Source organism: Pezoporus wallicus, unplaced genomic scaffold (genome assembly GCF_028554395.1).
Source record: "Pezoporus wallicus isolate ANWC-B61680 ecotype Strahan unplaced genomic scaffold, APGP_CSIRO_Pwel_v1 contig_7000, whole genome shotgun sequence".
Taxonomy (NCBI): domain Eukaryota; kingdom Metazoa; phylum Chordata; class Aves; order Psittaciformes; family Psittacidae; genus Pezoporus; species Pezoporus wallicus.
Window position 1 is genome coordinate 343,907 of NW_026642512.1, and position 22,511 is coordinate 366,417.

General features: G+C 37.5%; 1 protein-coding gene across 1 annotated transcript in view; it reads left to right on the top strand.

The window, feature by feature from the left end:
• Positions 1-19,190, top strand: part of COMMD10 (COMM domain containing 10) — a 130,883-nt gene extending 111,693 nt beyond the window's left edge. Inside the window, exons 6-7 of the mRNA XM_057430831.1 lie at positions 17,972-18,031; positions 18,665-19,190. Of these exons, the coding sequence (XP_057286814.1) occupies positions 17,972-18,031; positions 18,665-18,703 (99 nt within the window). The 3' untranslated portion in view covers positions 18,704-19,190. The remainder of the gene's footprint in view (positions 1-17,971; positions 18,032-18,664) is intronic.
• Positions 19,191-22,511: the final 3,321 nt, after the last annotated feature.

Here is a 22,511-nt window from a genome sequence, read left to right on the forward strand (position 1 = left end):
AGCAACAACTAAAACCATCGGTGTTGTCAGCATTGTTGCCAGGTTGAAAGTCAAAACCACAGCACTGCACCAGCTACTAAGAAGGAGAAAAATGACTGCTGCTGCTGAACCCAGGACAGACATAGGGGTAAAAAATTGCATTTTATATCTTAGAGCTCTTTAATCTCTTTAATTTTTTTCCCCATTTAGTGTTTTTTTCTGTCCTCTGCCAATTCTTGGGCAAAAATAAATATAGGTATGTGTTTTAAAAATAGTGATGCTTGTTTTCTCATGGCTGCATAAAGTACATGCATCACAATTGCCAGAAAAGTAGCCTGGGACTAAAGGTTTGCATATTGTCCGTCAGCTCACTGTACTGGTGTGACCTACTCATGTTAAGACTGGTATTCTGATTCTATGTTAATTGCCCCATTGTTATTAATATATGCTGCCTGTTTCTGACCTGTTTTGTTTAGAATGCATGCTGGTTTTTAATGTGGATGACGTTTAAGAGTTATGGATTTAAAAATTAAATTTTACAAAATAAAAAAATATCTCATACATTTTTAATACGGTTTACAAAAGAGCTGTTCTACATTTTTCCCTCTAGCAAGATGATACAGTATTGAATTAAGTGTCAGAACTTCTGTGGCCATGTAAGACTTAATATTCTGGTCAAAGATATTAATTGTCTTTTGTAATGGACAGAGAGATTTGCCCCAAACCTGCTTTCTAATTAATTGGTTGGTTTTTTTTTAAGCACATAATTTTCAAATGAGATTTCAGACTTTTAATTCTTTGATAGAAAGATTTTTGTATTGTAGGCAGCTTTTTTTTTTTTTTTGGGCCACAAGAAAATGTTGCTTTGTGTGATTTAGAAATTTTCTATTGGAGTGTGAAAGTAGAGCTTAGGTAGTGTAGAAAATCAAATTCAGATCGTCTCTTATGCAAAACATGTCCAAGCTTGGATTGAAAAATAAATAAAAATATCTCAAGAGTCAAGCTGTTACTGCTCTTCACTGCCTCATGAGGGAACTGAATTTGCCACTCATTTATACAAATCTGCACTTTATGCCTAATAAAAAAATAGAAATTGCCACAACGAAATTATGTACGAAGCAAGTTACTACTCTTACAGTCTCTTAAGCTTTTTCAGAAGTGCCACTTTTAAAACTCCAGCTTTTAGTGTTGAGGATCAAGGGGAAAATGAAGTCAGCTGAAGCATTTGCAAGCTGTTTCATCTTTCAGAGAAGGGGAGAGCTGAACATTGTAGCTGTGGCTAGGTAAACGTATCAAAAAAGAATTAGACTGTATAGCCAATCTCATTTCATGTTGTGCTGTAGATGACACACAAATCTGCGAACAAAGGTAGTATATATTGGGTAAATTCTCAGGGATGCTGGAAAGCTCAAATATATGTGTTTTCATAGACTTTCATTTATCACTGTAGCTCTTTTAATCTACACTGATGTAGGATTCAGTTCGTACATTAAAAGCTCTTATTACTTTTCCTCTGTTCCATTCTTATCTTTTGTTCGCTGAAATATATCTTAACCATAGTAAAATTCTTTTGTGCTAAGCATTTGCATAAAGCCGATAGCACATTTCATTGTTGTTAAAAGAAAATGCTCTGTAATAATTTTACTTATTCCAGGTGCCTTTTTCTTCCCTATCATTCAAAAGACCTTGAATAAAAAAAAAAACCTGTTCAAAAGGATGGAATACAAGATTGTAAACAATGAATGCTGCATATATACATCTAGTATTTACCCACAGGATTTAGGGTAACTTTTTCCTTTGATGCTAAACTTTCTACATTGTGGTAGTGGGGAAGGAACCATTTCTGATATGTCAATGAATAGGATCCCTGATAGGGGAACAAAAAAGAAAGAAAAAGCCCAAATAGTAATATGTTCACTGCAATTCACTGGAAAGCAGCTACAAAAAAGCTCAGATAATAAAGCATTCACTGCAGTTCACTGAAAAGTGGCTATACTGCCAAAAATACTGGTCATAATTTGAGTCTTTAACATAGAGTTGATTGAGAGATCTACAGTTTCTTAAAATTTCTTTATGTAGATGAAGGCATTAAATAAACTTACTGCACTCATGGAGCAGAATTTTTATTAAAGTGCAAAAAATCACATCTGTATTTAACTTTTTTAAAAATCTCATATTTTTTTCTTTATGGAACTAGTGAACCACTCTGGTCAAAAGCTTGTTCAGTAGGAATAAGCTGTCTGTAAGTATTTTTTTTTTTAACATACAGACTTTATATTCGTCTTTCACCATAATCCATCAAAATTCCTTTTTAACAGTAGGGAAAATCTGCTTATGATATCTGCCATTGTCAGTCACTTGCAGTAAAGAAAACAATAAGCTTTTCTTGCTGTGAGAAAGGTCTCCTTTCCACCTTTCCTGTGTTATACTTTGTTATTTTGCAGTTTTGTTGTTCCTAATACGTAACAAGACTGCACTTCTCTTCATGCACTGTTCTTCAACATGGATATGCAAGAGCAGTCTTTGTTTTGTACTAAGTTGGTCATGACTATCTCTTTGGATGAGCGAGTAGTTTATTTCTCACTGATTAAGTGTTCAGACCATTAAAATACATGAACTCCAGTTGCCTTTTTTCTGCGCGTTGTGGTTTATGACTGAGATCCCCTACCTCATTTCACACAGCTGCCAGCATAGTAGTTTAAAAAATATGGGGAGAGCCTTTTACCAAAGCCCAGGTATCACCTGGTTGGGAGTTACAGAGGTGGTGAAAGGGGGGCTGTCTTTTCCTCCTGGTGCCTAGAACACAGAGTGATGGCAGGACTGGACAGCAGCTGCTGTTGCAGGCTCTTGATCCTGAGGCTACATTTTCCAAGGTCTGTGTTGATTTCTGGATTGCTCTGTGTGAGCTAATTACTTTATAATCCTCAGTCATAGCTGTTATCACATATTTTCTAGGCTGTGACACCACTGTGTTTAAACCACTGTGGTCAGAGTGGAAAACAGGATTTGTGACAAAACCATATTTTGTTTTAAAATTTTTGCATTATTTTGCATTTTCAACTGGAGTCATTTAAGTGGAGAGGCTTTAGGTGCATTTTCTAGTCAGCAACTGGAAGCAGTGAGATGCTGGGATTTTATGGAGTAGCCAATGTAAATTGTCTTAAAATTCCATTATTTTGTGTAGGTTTTGAATGTAGATCTTTGTCAGTGTTTAATGTGTCTTGGTTTCTGCAAGCACAGTGTTAGCAAAATGCATTATGCAGGAAAATGCAACTACTAAGAACGTGATGCTATGCTGCATTAAACAGAAATGTAGAAAATATAGCATTTTCTAGTTACCATTATTATTATAATCTCAGTAATACTCTATGAGATTCCTTGTGGCATGGCTTCATAAGTAGTGAAATATGTCAGGGAGCTTCTGGGTAAGAGCTTTCAGCAAGGTGATTTCCAGTTCCATTTTGTTATTTATCTTCACGTCTTCAGTCTCCAAGTAGTGCTTGGAAATACTGCCACATAGTAGCATGTAAATAGCATTTTCAGTTCAATTCACAGCCAGTCAGTATGTGGAGAAGAAATTAAGTCTAATGCCATGGTTTCACAATTAAGTTTATGCCATGGAGTCTTGGTGTGATTTCACAGTCATTAATACCATATCTCTGCACTACCAGATTGCTCACAGAAGAACTGTAATGTTGGGTACATGATTGCCATTCTGTCACATGATCTAGAATATATGCAACTAATACAGAGTTTATGCCAGCCTTGTGTGCTTATGCTCTTTTTACTCTGAGAAATGGGTTATGCAACTGTTAATGCAAAATTAATCTATTGACTTTCTGTTAAACACATTTGAATAGTTGAAGTGAATTTAGCACCTTGTATTATCTGAGCATAGCATTTTGGTTCTACACAAAGATCTCTGTGGCTAAGTGATGCTCTGAATGGTAGAGTCTAGAAGCAGAACTGACTAATAGCAATTTTTTAAAAATAATCTTTAAAGTTTCAGAGCTATTGGAAATTGGGCTGGAGTATTTTTGCATTGTTTAAAAATCATTAATCATACTCCAGTTGCAGCACTTTTAAACTGGTGCTGATAGACAAGCAGGAGGTCACCAAAGTTTGGATCCCAAGATTGACCATTAGACAGCCTTGTCACTTGTGAATTTCAGTGGCCCGCTATCAGCCTACCTACATCATATTTCTTTCTACTGCCACTGCTGATCAGCCAGTATCTATTCAAGTTACTTGTGCATCCAGTTCCTTATTTTCTAAGAGTGAAGAACAGTGGCCATCTAAAGGTTGTAATTGCCATCTTCTAGAGATTTCATTTGAATCAACTCCCTGCGAAAAATACGCAGAGAAATGGAATCCTCATGGATGATTTGAAACTATTCCTTATCAACTCTTCAGCAAGGGTAATTATGTACTACTAAATATCATTCTTTTTTAAGAAGTGGGTTTTCTAAACAAATAAGATCTGTAATCTTTAGTAAGGTAAACTGAAATTGCCTGACACAGAGGTACAATTCAATGCTAAAACTGTTGCAGATAAGACTGCAGTTAGATTCACCATTCTTAACCCTATTTCAAACTAAGCACACCAACTTCTCCTAGTATGTCTTCACATGTGGTGCATCCAGATGATAAAACCATCCAGATGATGCTGAGCTTCCCCTGTTCTGGCGGTATGCAGGACTGGATGCAGTGTCTCAGTGAAGCCTCATGAGGTTTTAGTTCCCAGAGATAAAAGGAATGGAAAGTCTTTCTGCATTTTCAGTGTCCTAAAGCTTTCTTTCATTGCTGTACCAAGTGCTGTTGTTGAATAGAACAACAGGAAATTAGGAGAGCTTTTGGCCTCCCAGGTGTTCCTTTTCACATTTCAATACTTCCAACAGACAGAAAACATGAATAATTCATGAAGAAACATTTCATTTCAAATATGAAAACTCACATTGTATATTTATGAAAGTTCTTCCTGATACGGAGATGCAGTTTATTCAGTTGGACCTTACCCTTGCAGTCACAGGCTATGTTCTAGCATTCCAGATTTTAGTATTTCTGTAGGCTTCAGCTTTAGGAAAACTAATGCCAATGGATTGCCAACTGTCAAACTGTAGCTGCTTGACCTACGTATTCCTTAGATGCCCTCTGATTTCACACTGCCTTTGCCTGACCCCTGGGATTCTGGCTAGTTTATGGTTGCAGACAAGTTAATCTGTTTATTGCCAAGATAAACAATCCAAATAGAATTGATTCTCCTACACAATAGTGCTTTAATCCTTTTAAAATAATGGTCCCAGGCATATTGGACTATTTGTGCTCCTTAATGCATTTCATTTGCAATTTTGGTAATTCACTCTTCTGTTTAGGGCTGTGGAACTACTCTCTTCTCAGCAGTCACAGAACTTACTTTGTTTCTGGTATCTAATGGCATCTCCATTTTGTGTGTGTTCAACTCTTAATTCAGTTGCTCACCAGTAAGAATACAGATACCCTTCATATGCTTTTTCATAAGACTGCTGTCAAGACGAGTACCTGACCAAGTTAATCGGGGTTTGTTGCTGGTTCTTCAGTTCATGCGTCAACTATACGTTTTCCCAGTTCGTTTTTCTACCAGTCACTGCAGTTTTACACAACTAGAGCATTGCCTTGGTACTAAACAGGAGAAAATACTAGACAAAAATTAGAGTCTCCATTTTTTTTCTGATGTATGCTTAATTCGAACTTGGAATAGTTCAGCCCCCCTCACTTCCTAATTTTTCTTAGGAAAACAAGAGCAGAAAACCAAAAGTGCTCTAGATAGAAGAGTATGTGAATCAGGAAGATAAAGGCAAAGCAATTTACTGTACATAGATAGTCGTATCCTAAAGGCATCTAACAACCCAGAACATGGATGAATGTACAGTGGCTTCAAGACAGGTAAGTCTTCCCTGAGATATTTCTGTTGTATAAAGGAAAGCCAGACTTAACAGTCCACATTTAGCCAGTGTGGAACCAGTTAGTTTCCTGGTAGTACGCTTCACCGTCACATTCTTCTTTCCTTCTTTAAGCTAAACTCTCTAGTGCATGTAAAAACTGCATTTATCTGTGTAACATTGTATATGTCATTATATCGTGTTAGAAATCACATTTTTTTTTAACTTACCATACCTGCATATCATTCTTCATTTTCCATTTACTTATGTCTTAAGAAGAGAAAATCTAGCTGTTTTGGAATTGAATATTTTGAATGTCAGCATTAACCCCAAGATATTTCAGTATTAAATGACATAATTCTAATTTGTCTGAATATTTAATACAAGTATTAAGATGTATTTTTATCTGTAAAATAACGTTCGATGTTAAAAAGGCCTATTTTCTTTGACTTATTGTGGATTTATGGTTTGGGTTAAAAGGGACCTTAAAGATCATCCATTTCCAACCTGCTTCCTTAGGCAGAGACACCTTCTACTAGACTATGTTGCTCCAAGCCCCATCCAACCTGGCCTTGAACACTGCCAGGGATGGGGCTGCCGCAGCTCCTCTGGGCAAACTCTTCCAGTGTCTCAACACTCTCATAGTGAAGAATTTCTTTCACATCCAGTGTATATCTCCCATCTTTTAGTTTAAAACTGTTGCCCCTTGTCCTACCACTATAGAGCTTTGTACAAAGTCCCTTTCCAACTTTCGTGTAGACCAGCTCTAAGTACTGGAAGGCTACCCTAAGGTCTTCCTGGAGCCTTCTCCAGGCTGAACAAGCCCAGCTCTCTCAGCCTTTCTTCATAGAAGAGATGCTTCAACCCTCGGAGCATCTTCGTGGCCTCCTCTGGATTTGCTCCAATGTGTCCACATCCCTCTTGTGTTGGGGATCCAGAGCTGAATGCAGGACTGCAGGTGGGGGTCTCATGAGAGCAGAGTAGAGGGGGAGAATCACCTCCTTTGACCTGCTGGTCATGCTTCTTTTGATGCAGCCCAGCACACAGTTGGTTTCTGGGCTATGTGCGTACACTGAAGTCGGCTCATGTTCAGTTACTCATCAGCCAGCACCCCCAAGTCCTTCTCTGCAGGGAATCTCCACCCAGCCTGTATTTGTGCTTTTGATTGCCCTAAGCCAGGTGCAAGACCTTGCACTTGGCCTTGCTGAACTTCACGAGATTCGCACTGGCCCACATCTAAAGCGTGTCAAGATCCCTCTGGATGGCATCCCTTCCTGCAAGTTTACCAGCCACATCACTCAACTTGGTGTCATCCACAAACCTGCTGAGGGTGCACTCAGGCCCACTATCAGTGTCATTATTGAAGACAATAATGAAGATATTAAATACTACTTACCCTAGAGCTTACTCTTGAGGGACACCACACATTACTGGTTTCCACTTGAACATTGAGCCCTTGATTGTAACTCTTTGGATGCTGCCATTCAGCCAATTCTTTAACCACCTACCAGTCTATCATCGAGTCTGTATCTCCAGTTTAGAGGAAAGAATGTTATTGGGAACAGTATGCGTTTTGTAAACCTTCTTCTGTCTAAAAGGAGAATAAAATTTGTGATAAATTTCTTTCCATTGCAATATTTAAATACTATTTCAAGAGAAAATATTTTAAACCATTTTCTTTATTACTTTGCTTTTAAATTTAAAACCTTTGATTGTCAGAAAACATATTCTTAGCATTCTCTCCATATATAAGAGGAGATGTAAGAAAAATCTGGAAACAGATTGTTTTAAAAGTTTCATAACTTCTTAGCTTGTAAATCTAAATATCAGTGACTAACCCATATGTTACACTTGCAACCTGTGTTAAATCATTGTAGACAAGACATTAAACAAATCATAAACTTCCAATTTTTATTTCTTCAGAGAAAGTCAGTATCTTAAATACAGGTTTAAACGTCAGTTTATAAAGTGGTTCATAGAGGCAAACTTACCTGTAACACCTTATTTTTCTAATTTTCCCTTTGAAGAACATGCATGTTAAATAAAAAATTGGAAGACAAGCATAGTCAAAATACTTACTTCGTGTCTATCTTTATGAAGAGCCTATGTCATATAACACCATTTGTATTCCTTGCTTTACCATTTTAGTTTTACATCACACAGTGCTGGCTTAAAAAAGAAAAAAAATAATTAATCTGAAGCTAAATGGATTTGTTTTGAGACAAAACCATAAAAAGTATCTTCATATTGATACTCACTGAAAACATTGCAGCCATCCTGAGTACTGCATTATACTCCAGCCATCTGTAGAATAATCCAAATCTACTATTGTATTCCTTCACGTTGCTCACTTACGTGACCTGTAATTCAGTAGCATGCAAACATAAAGAAAATAAAAAGGGATTTGATACACTCTTTCAAATTGCTTATGTTAGCCAAAAGTTTTGTTTTCTTTCCTGAGAGGGTCTTACTTACATATATTCATATTCTGGCTTTAAAGGAAACTCTGGGGGTGTGATTTGATTTCATCTTCATTGTGTGTGAAAACACTTACACAGCACTTGTAGTACTTTTTGTCCTTAGCACTCTGTCCAGTTTGCTTTGTAAATAGTGAGAATTCATACCACACCACTGCATCAAGCTTTAAATAACTCTTAGCAAAAGTAACAAAGCAAGAAGATCACTGAAATTGCGTTGTCTGAAATCCAAAATAGCTAATTTTTGCATAATTAGAACATCTGTAACCTTCAGTGACAAACTGAGAAAGAGAAGTTGTTGGTGGATTGCTTCATAATAAGTGGTTATTTCCACATTCCTCTTATTTCGCAGTCATAATCAGAAAATATCAGAAAATACCAGCCAGTCTTTTTTTAATCCTTGTAAAAAGGAAAAGTTTTTTTGCCTAATTTGAGAAACTTTGCTTTTAAAGACCTTTTAAAGTTTTATACTGTGTTGTGGTGCCTGAGAAATACTCGTGTTTGCTTGTGTCAGGGTGGCCATGTCTTTTTCATCACACTCCAGCATTGGTGTGTCTGGGATCCAAATGGGTAGCCCAGGTTCAAGGCCTTGCTGGGTTACTTCTGGTGAGGAAGAGATGCTGGCAATGAGCCTGGCATTTCTTTGTAAATTGTGAGTGTCGTAGCAAAAGGTGTAGGTCTGTTCTATTTCTTAGAGTACAGTGAAAATAGCAGGTGACTTCCTAATTAAGAAAAAATAAAATATACCTTAATTTTCTAACAGTCTTATTCCCTAAGAGCTCTGTCTTTGATCCTCCTGGGGACTAGACTGCTGGATAACATCCCTCACTCCATCATGTCTTTCCTCTCTCTTTCAGCAGCTGAGACCTGTGTGCAAGCACCCATTTGCTAGCTATTGGAATGATTTGCTTGCTGGAGATCAGAGATATGCTTGCTGACAGCCACTAACACTCTTTTAGTGCAGAAAAAAACCCCAAACATTTTATCTTTGCTTGTCTGCCTAACAAAATTTAAATTGGTGATACTCTGAGTGACCCATCCCAAACAAAAGAAGTAATTTACAAATTATCTAATCTTGACATTTTGTACATATTCAAACAGATTTTTTTGAAAGGGTGTTTTCACATCAGTTGCATTGATTTCATGTGGATCTGAGCTTTCTTAGATCTTTCCTCTTGCTGCTGGCATCTTTTATCTAGCCTCTTTTCTTGACCCTTAGTAGAAACAATAGATACCTTCAGGTTTTCAGGTGGTGAAAAAAGGCCTTTTGTGGTAAAACAATGCAGTGTTGCAGTATCTTATTGAACCAGGTAGGCTCAGAAGCTAATGCTATCAAAAAGATACCAGCTTTCTCCATTAATCTAAAGCCTTCTTAAAGTGTTATTCATCTGCATGACTATGCCACATAAATTCTTGTCAGAGCAGTAGCTCTTGATGTGAATGCAGATGATAATAACCTAAGATTCTTCCCCCCTTCTCAGGTCTAGTAGAGACCAAAAGGATGGCTTCCTGAGCAGTCTGGATCACAATTTGAGCTTTCTCCAAGTCCATCTGTCTTCAGGCCAGCATTAAATGTGTATCTGATTTGAGCATAAAGGATTTGCAACTCATTGTTAATAACATCAGCTGCAAGCCAGCTGTATGAGAAGCTCTCTAAAACACTGTGCATGTTGTTGAGTTCCTCTTCTTGCTGTTGGAGGGTTGACCATTGTATATCTACATAGAAATCTACTTCAGTCTGCCTAGAGCTAAGATACTTATCCAAGCTGCAGTGTTTGCCATTTGAGTCCATATTATTAAGTTTTCAGATGCCAGTACTGGGCTAATACTTAATACTTACAGTCGGTACCGCTACCTTCCTAGAACTGGATTATTTTCCGTGTACAGTAATGGAAATAGTTCACAACCATGCCAATGTAACATCTTTTTCATGTATAGTTTGTAAAAATTACTTTGGCTGTAATCATATTTGGTGAACACGTGAAGCAGAAAACTTGAAAGCATTTCTGGAGGCAGCATGCTTACTGCTGTGTTCTTTCTTCCACAGTAATTATCTACAAGTGCAAGCATAAGACAAAAAGTAAATTTCTTGTCATTTAAAGTGAATGTAACATTGTTGAGTCAGTCCTAATGTGAGATACCTTTAGAATAGAAGTTGAAACTCACTCAGCTTCAAGGTATTTAAAGATTTACATGATAGCCCTGGTGGAAATAAGTGAAACACGGTGTTGTAAATCTGTTTTTCCTTGCAGTGTTCGTGAACTTTATTTTTTTTATATCATAGTTTCTGTACCAAACAACTTGTACTGAAAAGATCAAAGAATTTAGTTTCTTCTAAGAAATAAAATGATTTAGTCATTAGAGTTCTGACTAAAGAAAAAGTTGTATTCTGATAGTTAAGGACAGTACACTGTATAAGCAATATGCAGCAATTAGGGTGTACATGTTTCCCAGAGAGTATTTTTCGTGCTTGATACAGTGAAATTTAATAGGAAGCATACATTTGTTCTAAACTTTTAGCAAGGTTGCTTCTTCAGAGAGCTTTCTACAGTATTAGGACTTTGGTATAATTTGCAAAATTACATGAGAGATGAAATAGGAAAGTTGTCATTATTAGGACTTGTGTTCCTTAGATGAATCAGTGATATTCTTAGTAACTGTGTGTCAGCGTGTTGGTGAGTGAAATGAAGTTTTCACACACATCTTTTCCTAGAGACTGTATTTGGAAATTATACCTTCATGTTTTTCTATTGAATCCTGAAATTACAAAGATACATTTCTGTGGGTGGATGCTTCATGCTGTTAGGGACTTGATCCCATGCAGAGACTAGCGAGGAATCAATAATGAGCTTGTACTCAAAGGGAAGGGCATATGAAGGTATATACAAAATACAGAACAGGCATAGAAGTAACTCAACTTTTCAATAGATATTCTGTGAGCCATTTTCCTTGTGTAGGACATAAAGGGAGGTACCAGTACACAAAATGCTGTTTTTAAACATCGGTTGCGATGAGCATGCACCGGTATGCATTTACCACCTATCTCCCCAAAAGGTGTGTGTGTTCACTATGATGTTTTTGTAAAAGTGTATTGAACATACTCTTTGCACGTAAGTGACAATCCCTACAATTCTGTATTTCTATTTTTGAGATGTTTTCCATGAAAAGTATAATTAAGAAACCAACTAACCTAATAGTGTTATTTATAGGAATGTAAATTCTTAGTGTGTTCAAGGCAAAGGAACCCTCTGCCTGGATACAGCTGCTGGGAAAAAAAAAATGCTTTGCTGTCTCCCTTTTCTTTAGCAAGGTGGTATTTACTCTGACTCTATTAAGGTGAAAACTGTAGTTCTTTGTTTCCAGATAATTGTCTCAGTTTCAAAAGCATTTTTTCTCCCTTACTGTGAAGTAAGGGTTCTGTCTGCATGTAAATACTCTGTGATCTTCCCAGCCTATGTGGTCTTCCTTAGTAGCTGTGTCCTGTTTTCTTGTCTGTAGCTTTGCACCAGTTCAGCCAGCTAGTAATGCATATTTTCTGGAAGGTGGAAGGCAATAGGAGGTGCGAAAATGAAAATGATTGACAGTTCTTGTGGTGGCAGTACGTCAGGTCTTCTGCAGGTCTCCAAATGCACGCAGAATCTGTTGTCTCAGTACTAGACTGGGCAATGAATTTACTCTAGGAACTTTCCATGGAAACATGCTTAGATGATCCTTTTTCTGCTGTAGTAGGATTATCTGTATGTATTTCCAGTATCACGTCGATTAGAACTCAGGAATCAACACAGATTATTGGGCAGGGATCTTACAAATGTATTGTAAAGGGAAGGAGGAAAAGACATCCCTAGTATGCTGCTGATTTTGATCTGCTTAAAAACCACAGGGAATTTGAAATTCTTAAGCTTATATGAAAAAGAAATGCAACTTTGAAAGGTAGCATGCAGTATATGTACAAACTAAATGTTAACGTATCGATCAGGAAAAGACAAGGTTAGTATGAAAGATGTTCTGGTTTATAGCAGTTGCACACTGAGACTTGAAAATGCATGTAGTTCAGTCATAAGGCGTGATTATATTTTTTTTTTCTTGATGAAAATAATCATTTAGTATTGCAAATGGAAATAAGCTTGGAAGAAGAATAAAGTTTGAAGGTCACATTTTCTGATGATGTGAAAGAAGTGCAATTAGAGATGCATAAGTTCGTATTTAACTCCCTGTGTTCTGCTGAATTACATCCGTCTACTGCTGTAAGAATACAAAGAAGTCTTAATTACTGCCTCTTATGCGCAGAGAGTTAAGGAACAGGTGTGCTTCTAAGTGATGCTGGTCTGTTTTAACACATCTGCTTTTCTTACTAAACTATAATTCATCTGTCTGACCATGCGGCTTAAACTTGCTGATGTATTCTGTGAGATACAACTTACTCTTCCCATCTGTAAGTGCCTAAGCAATGTATAGTTCTCCAGGGTCCAAGAAAATTTAAAGGAAATCTGAATTGATGTAGCACAGAAACTGACAGGTTGAGAGGGAAACGTAGGCTAGTAAGAAGCAACTGAGGTCTGTTTAGGAATGCATCTGAATTTGGCCATAAACTGATGAAATGTAGTTACCCATATCCTTCCATTATATCTAAGATTTTAAGGATGTCTATTAGGAATAAATTGGAGAATGGAAAGCAAATGTGAAAATATTCTTCTCTTAAACCTAATTGAGGTGTTCCTCAAGATAGTATTAAAGATTATGTTAGAATATGGAAACTGGGCTTCACCTAGTTACTATTAACTAACTTCACTGAATGTACTATAATTTTTTTACATGTGCTCAGTCATAGAACATTATCATTATCAGTAGATATTGAGATATACAAACCAGCCTGTCCCTCCGTTTGCTACAGAATACTTGGCATTTATTTTGCAATGTTGACTATTACAGCAATATCATTTTTTCATATTCAAGTTAGCTTTAAAATAATTAGTTTGCCTTTTATTTATAACTCCCAGTGCCTTGCTCTATCCTTATGCATGGGCAAGGGGTGTTAAATATGTGGAATGCAGCTGCTCAATAAACAAGGTTGCAGAACTCTGTCATTAGTAATAAAGCTTTTTGAAGTAGTACATTAAAATAGAAGTAGCTAGAGCACTGGATTAAAAAAAAACCAAACCAAAACAAACCCCTCAGATACTTTGATTATAACTGGGAATTTACCTCTGCTTTCTGAAGTGTTTTAAGGAGAGATTTTTTTGTATGGTTTCCACAGAAACAATTTGAGCAAGAAGGTATTCATGTTTAAAATAAATTGTTAGCTGAGGCAATGAGAAATTGGAGACTTTTTTACATCTTGCATCATTGAATCTTCATCATTTTATGCAGATGACCATGTTCAGTTCAAAATTTGCTTAATTGTTTGCTGGTGGTTGTAAGCTAAGTGTTAGATTAAGTGATTGTGGCTATTTTGTAGAATTAGCCATATATTCAGAATACCTGTTTTGGATAGGTTAGTGTATTAATGTTTACTGGGAACAGGAAATTTTTATCTTAATTTTCCTTTCCCTTCTCTCTCCTCTTTTTCTGCCCCCCCCCCCCCCCCCCCCCCCAAGCAAATTTGGTTTTGAACAGCTCTTTTAGAGGCTGGTGAAGATGTTTTTTACAATGATGCCAGACACTAAGTGAGAGATAAGTAAGAGAACGACTGTAATCAGTTAAACTTATTAGAATTTCACAGTTCTCAGGAGGCTGTAAACTGTAAATTGATCCAGCCTTGGGGTGAGATTAGAGGTAGAATGAAATCAGATTCCATCTAGATCTATAAAAGCAAAATGACACTAAAAATTAATTTTAACAGTGAAAAATACATTCAGTAGTGATATGTGGCCAAACACGTTAAACCATGTATTTCAGAAAACTTATTACCATATTCCTTGCAATGGATTCAGAGTAATGTAAAAATTTGTTGTGGGCTACACCTGCAATTCATACAGCCTTTCCCAGTAATAAATGCGGTGCTCTGTCATATTTAACAGCAGATGAACACATTGAACTTAACAGCAACTTTATTTAGCTGAAGATGCTGCACATCACCTCTTTAGGTATGCTCATTGAGGGTATCACTCCAGTGCTGTCCCTGCCACTCTTCACTGGTATTGATCAAACAAAAAGCCTGTCTGCCTGTTTTCAAAGATGTCCAAGGAATGAACATTTGGTATTTTATAGATTTGTCTTCATAAGAATACAACTGGCTTTCTCTGGTGTCATGAATCTGTAACCCTCGAAGGTTAAAACTCTTTAAAAGTAGGAGCTAGGACTTCTATTGCCACAGAGACAAAGTTTGGGACATAATAAGAAAAAGTATTAGAATGACTGACAATGGGAATAAATTCAGTTTACTTTTCTAGTTACTGTGTTCAATTTTCTTTCATGTGAAGATGATAATAGCAAAGAGAAAATGAAATGCCAGAAATGGGGGTAAGAGTAGAGTAAAGGTGAGAAATAGGAAGAAATTTAACAAGAAAAAGGGAATTATTTACTTGATAGAAAGAAGTTAGACATCCAGAAAATTACTGTTTTCCTATTTACGTTCTGGGAAACACATACTAGGTCAGAGACAACATCTGAAAACCTGCATGTTCAGATAAAAGAGGCAGCTTAGCTGCACTTTACACAAATAGGCTGAGACTCCATCTGCACATAGTGACATTTAATTAAGTCAGTAAGCTGAAAGTGATTTTTTTTTTAATCCTATGTTTTAGTTATGGTTGAAAAATTATTGCAGTTTTTAACTTTGTATTCTTATCTGATCAAAATGCCATAAAGTATATCAGGAATTTGCCTTCTCTAGGACTTCAGCAGTATTTTGTCTATACAGTCATTTTTAATGCCACTTAATCATCCATTAAAGAACTGGATGCTAACCTAGTCCTGTGACACATTGTTTTAATTACAGTTGTTTGTGTTCACACAGAATAAAGCAAATAACTGAAGGATAGATACCTCAGCTAAAAACTGGGGCCCATCAGCCTGCTCAAATGTAGCTTTTTCATGTAGGGACCTAGCTATGATACGATGGTTTTGTGGTCTATATATGGAACTCCTGAGCACATTAACAGTGATCATTTGGTGTCTTCCCCAAGGGGCTCATGCTAGTGAGTATTGTAAACCCCACATTTTTAACTGATGCCACACTTCTGCATGTTTTTTTTGTGGCAGTGCTCTTTGCTGAAGTGATGTAGTAGATGGACCGGGTTTTCACACACAGAACAATTCTGTTTTAGCAGAGGATTAAGTGCAGATAAAGAACATATTTCATAAAAGATTGTTATATCCTCTCTCCAATTGGCACTCCCACCCCCACAGCACAAACATAGCCTGACATGCTGTATTTTCTTTTAGATCTCCACAGGCATTTGCCTGCCACAGTGCAATATAAATTTTGTCTTATTTATCAGACTGTGATTATTAAATGATAATGGCAAGAGAGATCTCAGTCTGTTCATAAAGCGGAGTGATTTGGGTGTTTTTTTAGTATAACAAGAACTTGAATTAAAAGAGCCACACTTTTTTCATTAGCATACCCCATCTTATGGTAATTAACTTAGCTAGGGAAAATACGAAAGACCAGCTTTTCATTTTCTTGGGATTTTTTCTGTGTGTGTGAGTAGTTGATCTTGGTTGCTGATCTGAGGGAGTACCAGAAGATGCCCATCTTGAATGAGACATAGAGCTTGGAGAAATGAGATCCGGTGGTTGGAGGTCTCACACACCCACTGCCCCTTTCTGGAGGCGTTGCAAAACTGTTGTACTGAAATCCAGCAGACTGTTCTACCAGAAACCATGCAAGAGATTACCTTGGCTATTCAGTGTGACTGATAAACTTTAAGAGACATGGTATCTTCTTTTTATTCTGAACCTCCTCCTTTAGGTTTCTCTTCCTTTCATTCAAACACCAAAATCCTTCTGGAATGGCAGATTCCAAACAAACATCCAAGCTGAAATGGTAGATTCATTTGCTGTTAGTTTATCTTTCCTCTTTCCTCTACCCCCTTTCTTTTCTGAAGAAACCACTTGTTTGCTTTCTTTTTGTTTCTCAGCTATTAGAAAACCTTTAAAAATGCTTTTACTTCCCTGTCACGGTATTATGGTCCTTGGAGGGAGGATCAGCTGGAGTCATGGCAAAGAGAACTGCTGTAGTGTTAGTTTTATTTTGTATTCACCATACGATTCCCAGAATTGCATTGTTCCTTCCCAGAGGGGGAAGACTGGTCTCTCATGCAAATCACTGGTCCTTTTCTAGGCTTTTGTAGCCTTCCTGAAATTGTTGGAAAGGATCCTTCTTTCTGCAGAGTTGGGAGGAGGAATTGCACCAGACAGACTGGCCCCAGACATTTCATCCCTTTCCTGTGTCTTACAGCTCCTTTTGAGGAGCAGGCACCAGGCAGTACCTATCCCGAGTTCCCAGGGCTTCTGCTGCTCTTGTGCATTTGGTGCGCCAAATTCAGCAGTGTTACTGACTTAGATCAAGACCTGCATTGGTATGAGAGTACACAGAATCTGGCCACAGCCTTGTCTGTATGCAAAAGTATCCTTGCTTATTTAAGCAGAATTGATAAATAAGCGTTTTTGTACTGACTTAGGAGGTACATGACCCTGGTACCCATTAAACAAACTTTGCTTGTGTACGTTATTTCAGCTGATAGTATTTTGTGAGTAGTGGTGTCCAGATTTGGTTTTCACAGAGCCTTGCTAGTGTCTGTGGAAGTGCAGCTGTTATCCTCAGGAATGCCTCCCAGTTTGGAAAGTCTAGCAACAATACAAAGAATGTGCTGTGCAGTCATAGGAATTTATTTTAGAAGAAGTGACAAAGTGATGTAGAAGAGATAAGCTTAGAAACAGTCTGGATAGATCTGCACTGTGATTGAAAATAGCAGGAACTAAACTACCTGTTTCTTTCAAGCGAGTTAAGCAGGACAGAAATTGTAATTTAGCCCCTGTCTCCACAGACATCAGCACATGCATGCAGAGGATTATTACCACCATCTGTTTTATCTACAGTAGTTTCCATCAGTTATGTTATTATGCTTTTTTAGTGTTTAAGCACTGCTTTGAAGCTGTTGTGTTGTTAACTTAGGTTGAATCTGTGCGCAGATGCCTATAGCAGTGTCAGCATGCTAAGATTATAACTGTTAGATTAATGAATGGAAGTATTAGCTCTTTGCTGGTGCAGTACATTAATAGCTGTGCAAGTTCAATCAAATACACTACTGACTTTGTCATTGTGTGATGGTATTTACCAGATCTTAGACAGGCTGCTGAGAAACACGAATGTAATCTTTCATTTTTATCTGACTGAAAAATAAGGTAACAAAATAATTTTTATAGAATATTTTACTATTTTTGGCAAAATAGATGTACCTGTAGACTTCAGTTGTTCACTGAAATGGAATATGCATATATGTGGGACATTATAGTGGATAGGAGGAAAACTAACTGTTATCTTTCACATAGCTTAATCTCATACTCTGAATTACAGGAATTAGTGCCAAAAAAAAAAATAAAAAAAGAAGTATGCTTATTTCTTCCGTTTTTGTTTTTTTTTTTTCTTCACAGAACCTGAAGAAAGTGTTTGTAGAATTTAGTCATCAGGAGCTGTTTGAATTCTATAACAAGGTCTGTAGATTTTACAATACTATAGTTTCTTTGTAAACACCTTATGCTGCTCAGCAGGAAGTGTTGCCTATGTGAATTAAATCTAATGAAACTGGAAGGAAAATGGATCCAACTTTAATTAAGGCTGTTGGATTTCTTTGATCACATTTTCAAGAGGAGTCTGTGCATTCAAATTTGGAATTGGCAAGGCCTGGGACATTGCAAGCATACCTGGTGGTTAGATCGAGAGGAGCTGCTGATGATTAACAGCAAAGAGCTCTCTGGAAACAGCATCTTTGTGTAACATCTTCAGTCAAAATGCCAGGCTCATAATCCAGTCGAAATGCACTCTGTTATTTTTTTTACCTTGTTATTATGCATTGGAAATTCACAGCAAAACATCTGTGCGTGTAAAGAAGGCAGTATTTAGACAACTGCTTCTTTAAAATGTGAATATTTTAACTCCAGCAATGAATTCTAATAGCTTCATGTAAAAACAAGTATTCACGAGTACAGGATTTTTTATTGCTATGTGAATAGATTTAGCATGCACAGTTGAAGGTATTGGAATGTGATTTTTTTGCTGTTTGCATGTTTCTAAACAACATTTTATATGAGTGAAATTTTTTCTCTTATTTTTGTTCCCTTAAATAGCTGGAAACTATACAAGCACAGCTGGATTCCCTTACGTGATGTTTTTGAAGACTTATTTCTCCATCACGCTCCTGCCACCTCATTATTTTGAATTGAAGATAGATTGCCAGGCTGTGTTTGCTGAAGGATTCAGTGGGTCGCTTCCTGTAAAATTATATGGCTTATCTCTTTTATAAACCAGTAACATTAGCTGAGAGTCTTTGTTAAGAGTCTGAAGGTTCTGATGGACATTCTCTTGTTTTCTGAGCTATTGAGAAGAAAAGCGTTACTTGTGGGGGAGGGGGAGAAGAAAGCTACCCTGTTTCAGATTTTTTTTTGTCTTGTTATGTGTGTTACTTGATTATGGTATAAATTTGCATAATAGTGAGGAACCAGGAATAAAATCTATTTTTTAGACATAAAAAGAATATAAAAGTAGCTAGAAAATATACAGCTAGTAAAATCGCTATCATTTTGAATTGTTATTCACACAATTGATAATGCTTATTGCAAATTTGTCAAAATAAATTCTGAATTTACAAATAGATTGGTTTAGTTTTGGTTTTGATTTTTTTTTTTTTCCTAAATAATTAATGTTTCTGATTTCAGTGTTTACTTTTGTCACTGAGAACAAATACAGCTTCTTAGCACTGCATGCATACCAATGAGCCTAAGTAGTATGGTATATAACTGGGGGGACAAATCTCTGAGTATATAACAAAGAACACTGAAATAGTGTGACGATCAGATTTCTGAAAGCTGTTTGTTGATTCTTTCTAATGTTGTCTACCACTGTTCTTATGTGGAACAGGAAGAAATAAGGTACAGTGACATAAATCCAAGTTGGTCATATTTTCACTCATCAGTTCTAGATGAATGGAAGTTCATGAGCAGTGTGAGAAGCTAAAGTTCTTGTTTGTTGCCATTCATTGAGCAGGCAACTTCATTGCTACACCTTGATAACGGGCACAGTGTGCAACTCTACTCCAGCCTAATAGGAAATGAAAGAAAATAGCTTGTTTTTCTTTCTCTTTAAGGGATTCTCTGAACAAGGCTTTTTTCTTCCTGATGCCTAAAATAGGGATGTTCAATACTCAACCAGCCAGTTTTCTTCTGAGGTTTGCAACGTTAGATATAAGTGTAGCCTAAAGGTATGTTTTGAACAGGTGGTGGTTAGGTTCTCTTGTGCCAGATTTCTTACACTGTTGCTTTTAGAGGGTTGGTTTGGGCTTTTTGTTTTGCTTTATTAGGGATGGTGCTGTCGCCTCAAGATTGCTGAAGGGGTTTACACCAGTTGTCTTGAGGTGTGAGAGAACAGATTTAGAAGAAAAAGGCCTTAGCAGCCTACATGTGAATAAAGGACACTGGAGAGAAAAAACACATTTATCATAGTTCTTCACTGAAACACCAGACAATACTGTACCACTCTGGTAAGGTAACGCTATTACCCTGTAGAAAAGAAGTGAGTCACCACTGCACAGCAGAATCTTACCCTTCACACCTTGTGAGGCTGGCTGCTAAAATCTCGCCTTGTCTCAAGCCACTGGCAAACATACCTTATGTTCTGGGGATAAAACATTCCCACCCAAAGACATCACATCCTCAGCCTGGCTATTCTGCAACAGCTTGCTGGTTTGCTCATCTCAGGCTGTATGGGTTGGTGTGTGCCTGCAGGTAAGCATCCCCACCATTCCCTCTGCCAGCATTATCGGTGCTTCGTAATTAGGAAAATCCCTTTCTTCTTGACCCTTAGGTCCTTTCTTCTCCACTAGGATAGTATGTTATGGGCCAGGACATTGGTCTTGAGTGTTTTCTCTCCAGTTTCCAGAGCTTAAGTTCTGGAAGTCAGGTCTGAAGTAAGTTGAAGACTCTGCCGTGTAGATGCAGGACGTACTAAGGCAGTTGTCCAAGTGTGGGAGAGGAGTTATCTTTGTGAATATAGGTGGTGATTGGTGAATCCTGGAGGATGGGGTGAAGGCAGGACAAGTTTGGAGTGCAAAGTTTGGACAAATCAGCAAGCACATCTGAAAAAAAAAAGAAGTCAGAGACAAAGTAGGAAGTAACTGGATGTGGGGAAAAAGGACGGAGAGGATAGAGTGTGTCCCAAGTGTGGAATCTGGGAGTTGGGAAAGTATAAGGAAGAGGAGAAACACTGGAAAACATGGCAAAAGTATATACACAAAGAAAATACAAGGCAAAGGAAGAGAAAAACCTTATATAATAGGGGAATGGGAAGAAAACTGGGGAAACAAAGTAAATCAGAGTTAAAACTGTCCAGTTGTGTAACTATCTACATGTAAGTGTCAGCCTTGGTGCAAATTTGGTCAAAATTGAAGAAAATTGTGGGATAACAAAAAAAGAGCATTTTAAATCTAGCTTTAATAGGAAATACTTTTAAAGTTATACAATAATGTTAAAAGGAAAAATAGAAAAATCAAACCCTAAGACTGGAAAGATTTTGTAAAATTTATTTAGTGTTTATCCTTGTTTGAAGATGGATGAGGAGGGTTATGATTTCTTTAGCAGCAATTGCCTTTTTTTTTCTGAATGTACTGAATGTCTTGCTGTCAGAAGCCATAATAAAAACCACCATATACCTCATGGTAAGAAGTATAGTTGTTATTTTTTGTTGAGGAACACTCAAACATAAACTCTTAGTTTCGAAAGAATTTGCTGTATAATGGGAAGCTTAGAGTTATACATTATTAGGAAAGTGATGGCAAAACCAGTGCTATCTGAGAGAACAACATTGGTCACTTATTTAAGTGTTCCTGAATAAGGAAAGAAAGCTGAGTAACTACAAAAGAGCAGAGCTGTTTAGGGTTTCTGTGTTATTTCTTGCAGAAAAGAAGGCTTTTTATTCTAGTTGCTGCTCTCTGCACCTGAGTGGAACTGGAGAGGAGATTAGTCTTCCCTGAGAGCAACTGCCCCTGCTTGGTTTGGTGGAAGTCTTGGTGTCTCAGCAGTGTCAGGGAATGAGAGAAAAATGAGCACCAGCATGGGCTGGGGGATCCCTTTGGAGAATGAGAGATCTGCCTGCAGTAGGGACTACACCCAGTGCTGTACTGCAGAGGCAGTTTTCCTTCTGGGAGGAAAAGGACACATAGCCTATTCAGAACTGAATACACCAGGTTGGTGTGGGAGCATAGGCAGGGGTGTGCATGCCGAAGGTCTAAAACCTTTTGTTTTGCATTTGGGTGAAACACAGTTTTGAAGAGTGAGTCTTGTGGGTATATTCATGCTACTTCCAGCTCATGCACAGCCTGGAGATACGCACCACAGACCACAAGAACAAAATGGACTTTTCTCCTCCCATGCTTTATCTCTGCTCCCAGGGAGACCCCTTCCCTTATCTCAAGCCATCATTCAGCACAGCTCCAGGTAGGGTGAATCTCTCGTGGATGTTGTCCTAGCACTGCAGGTTTGGAACTTACTTTGAGAAAGAGCCAGAGAAGGTTTATGTGAAAAGGGAGGTGGAACAAGACCAGTCTTTCAGGGCAATGGTATTATTAACCATGTGCTCTTTCTGAAGCAAACTCTCATTCCAGCCTATGAGTGATCCAGTTTCTTCTTTGCAGCTGAACTGCCTGCATGAATGAAATCATTTCTGTTTCCCCTCATCATCCTTATGGGTTGGAGCAAGCTAAATCATGCTCAGAATCTGATATAGAGCAACAGAAGTACATCAGATAAATGCAGAGAAAGCAAGCCCATAAATATGAGCTGATCCCTTTGGAGCTGTGTTTACTTACTCTCTGTCACAGGATGAATTGTAGTGGTCCCAGTTTCTTAGAAAATCTGATTAAAAAAAAAAGTGTTGTAAAGAACCAAAAAGGAGAAAATAAACAGAGCAGAGTCTCCTTTAATT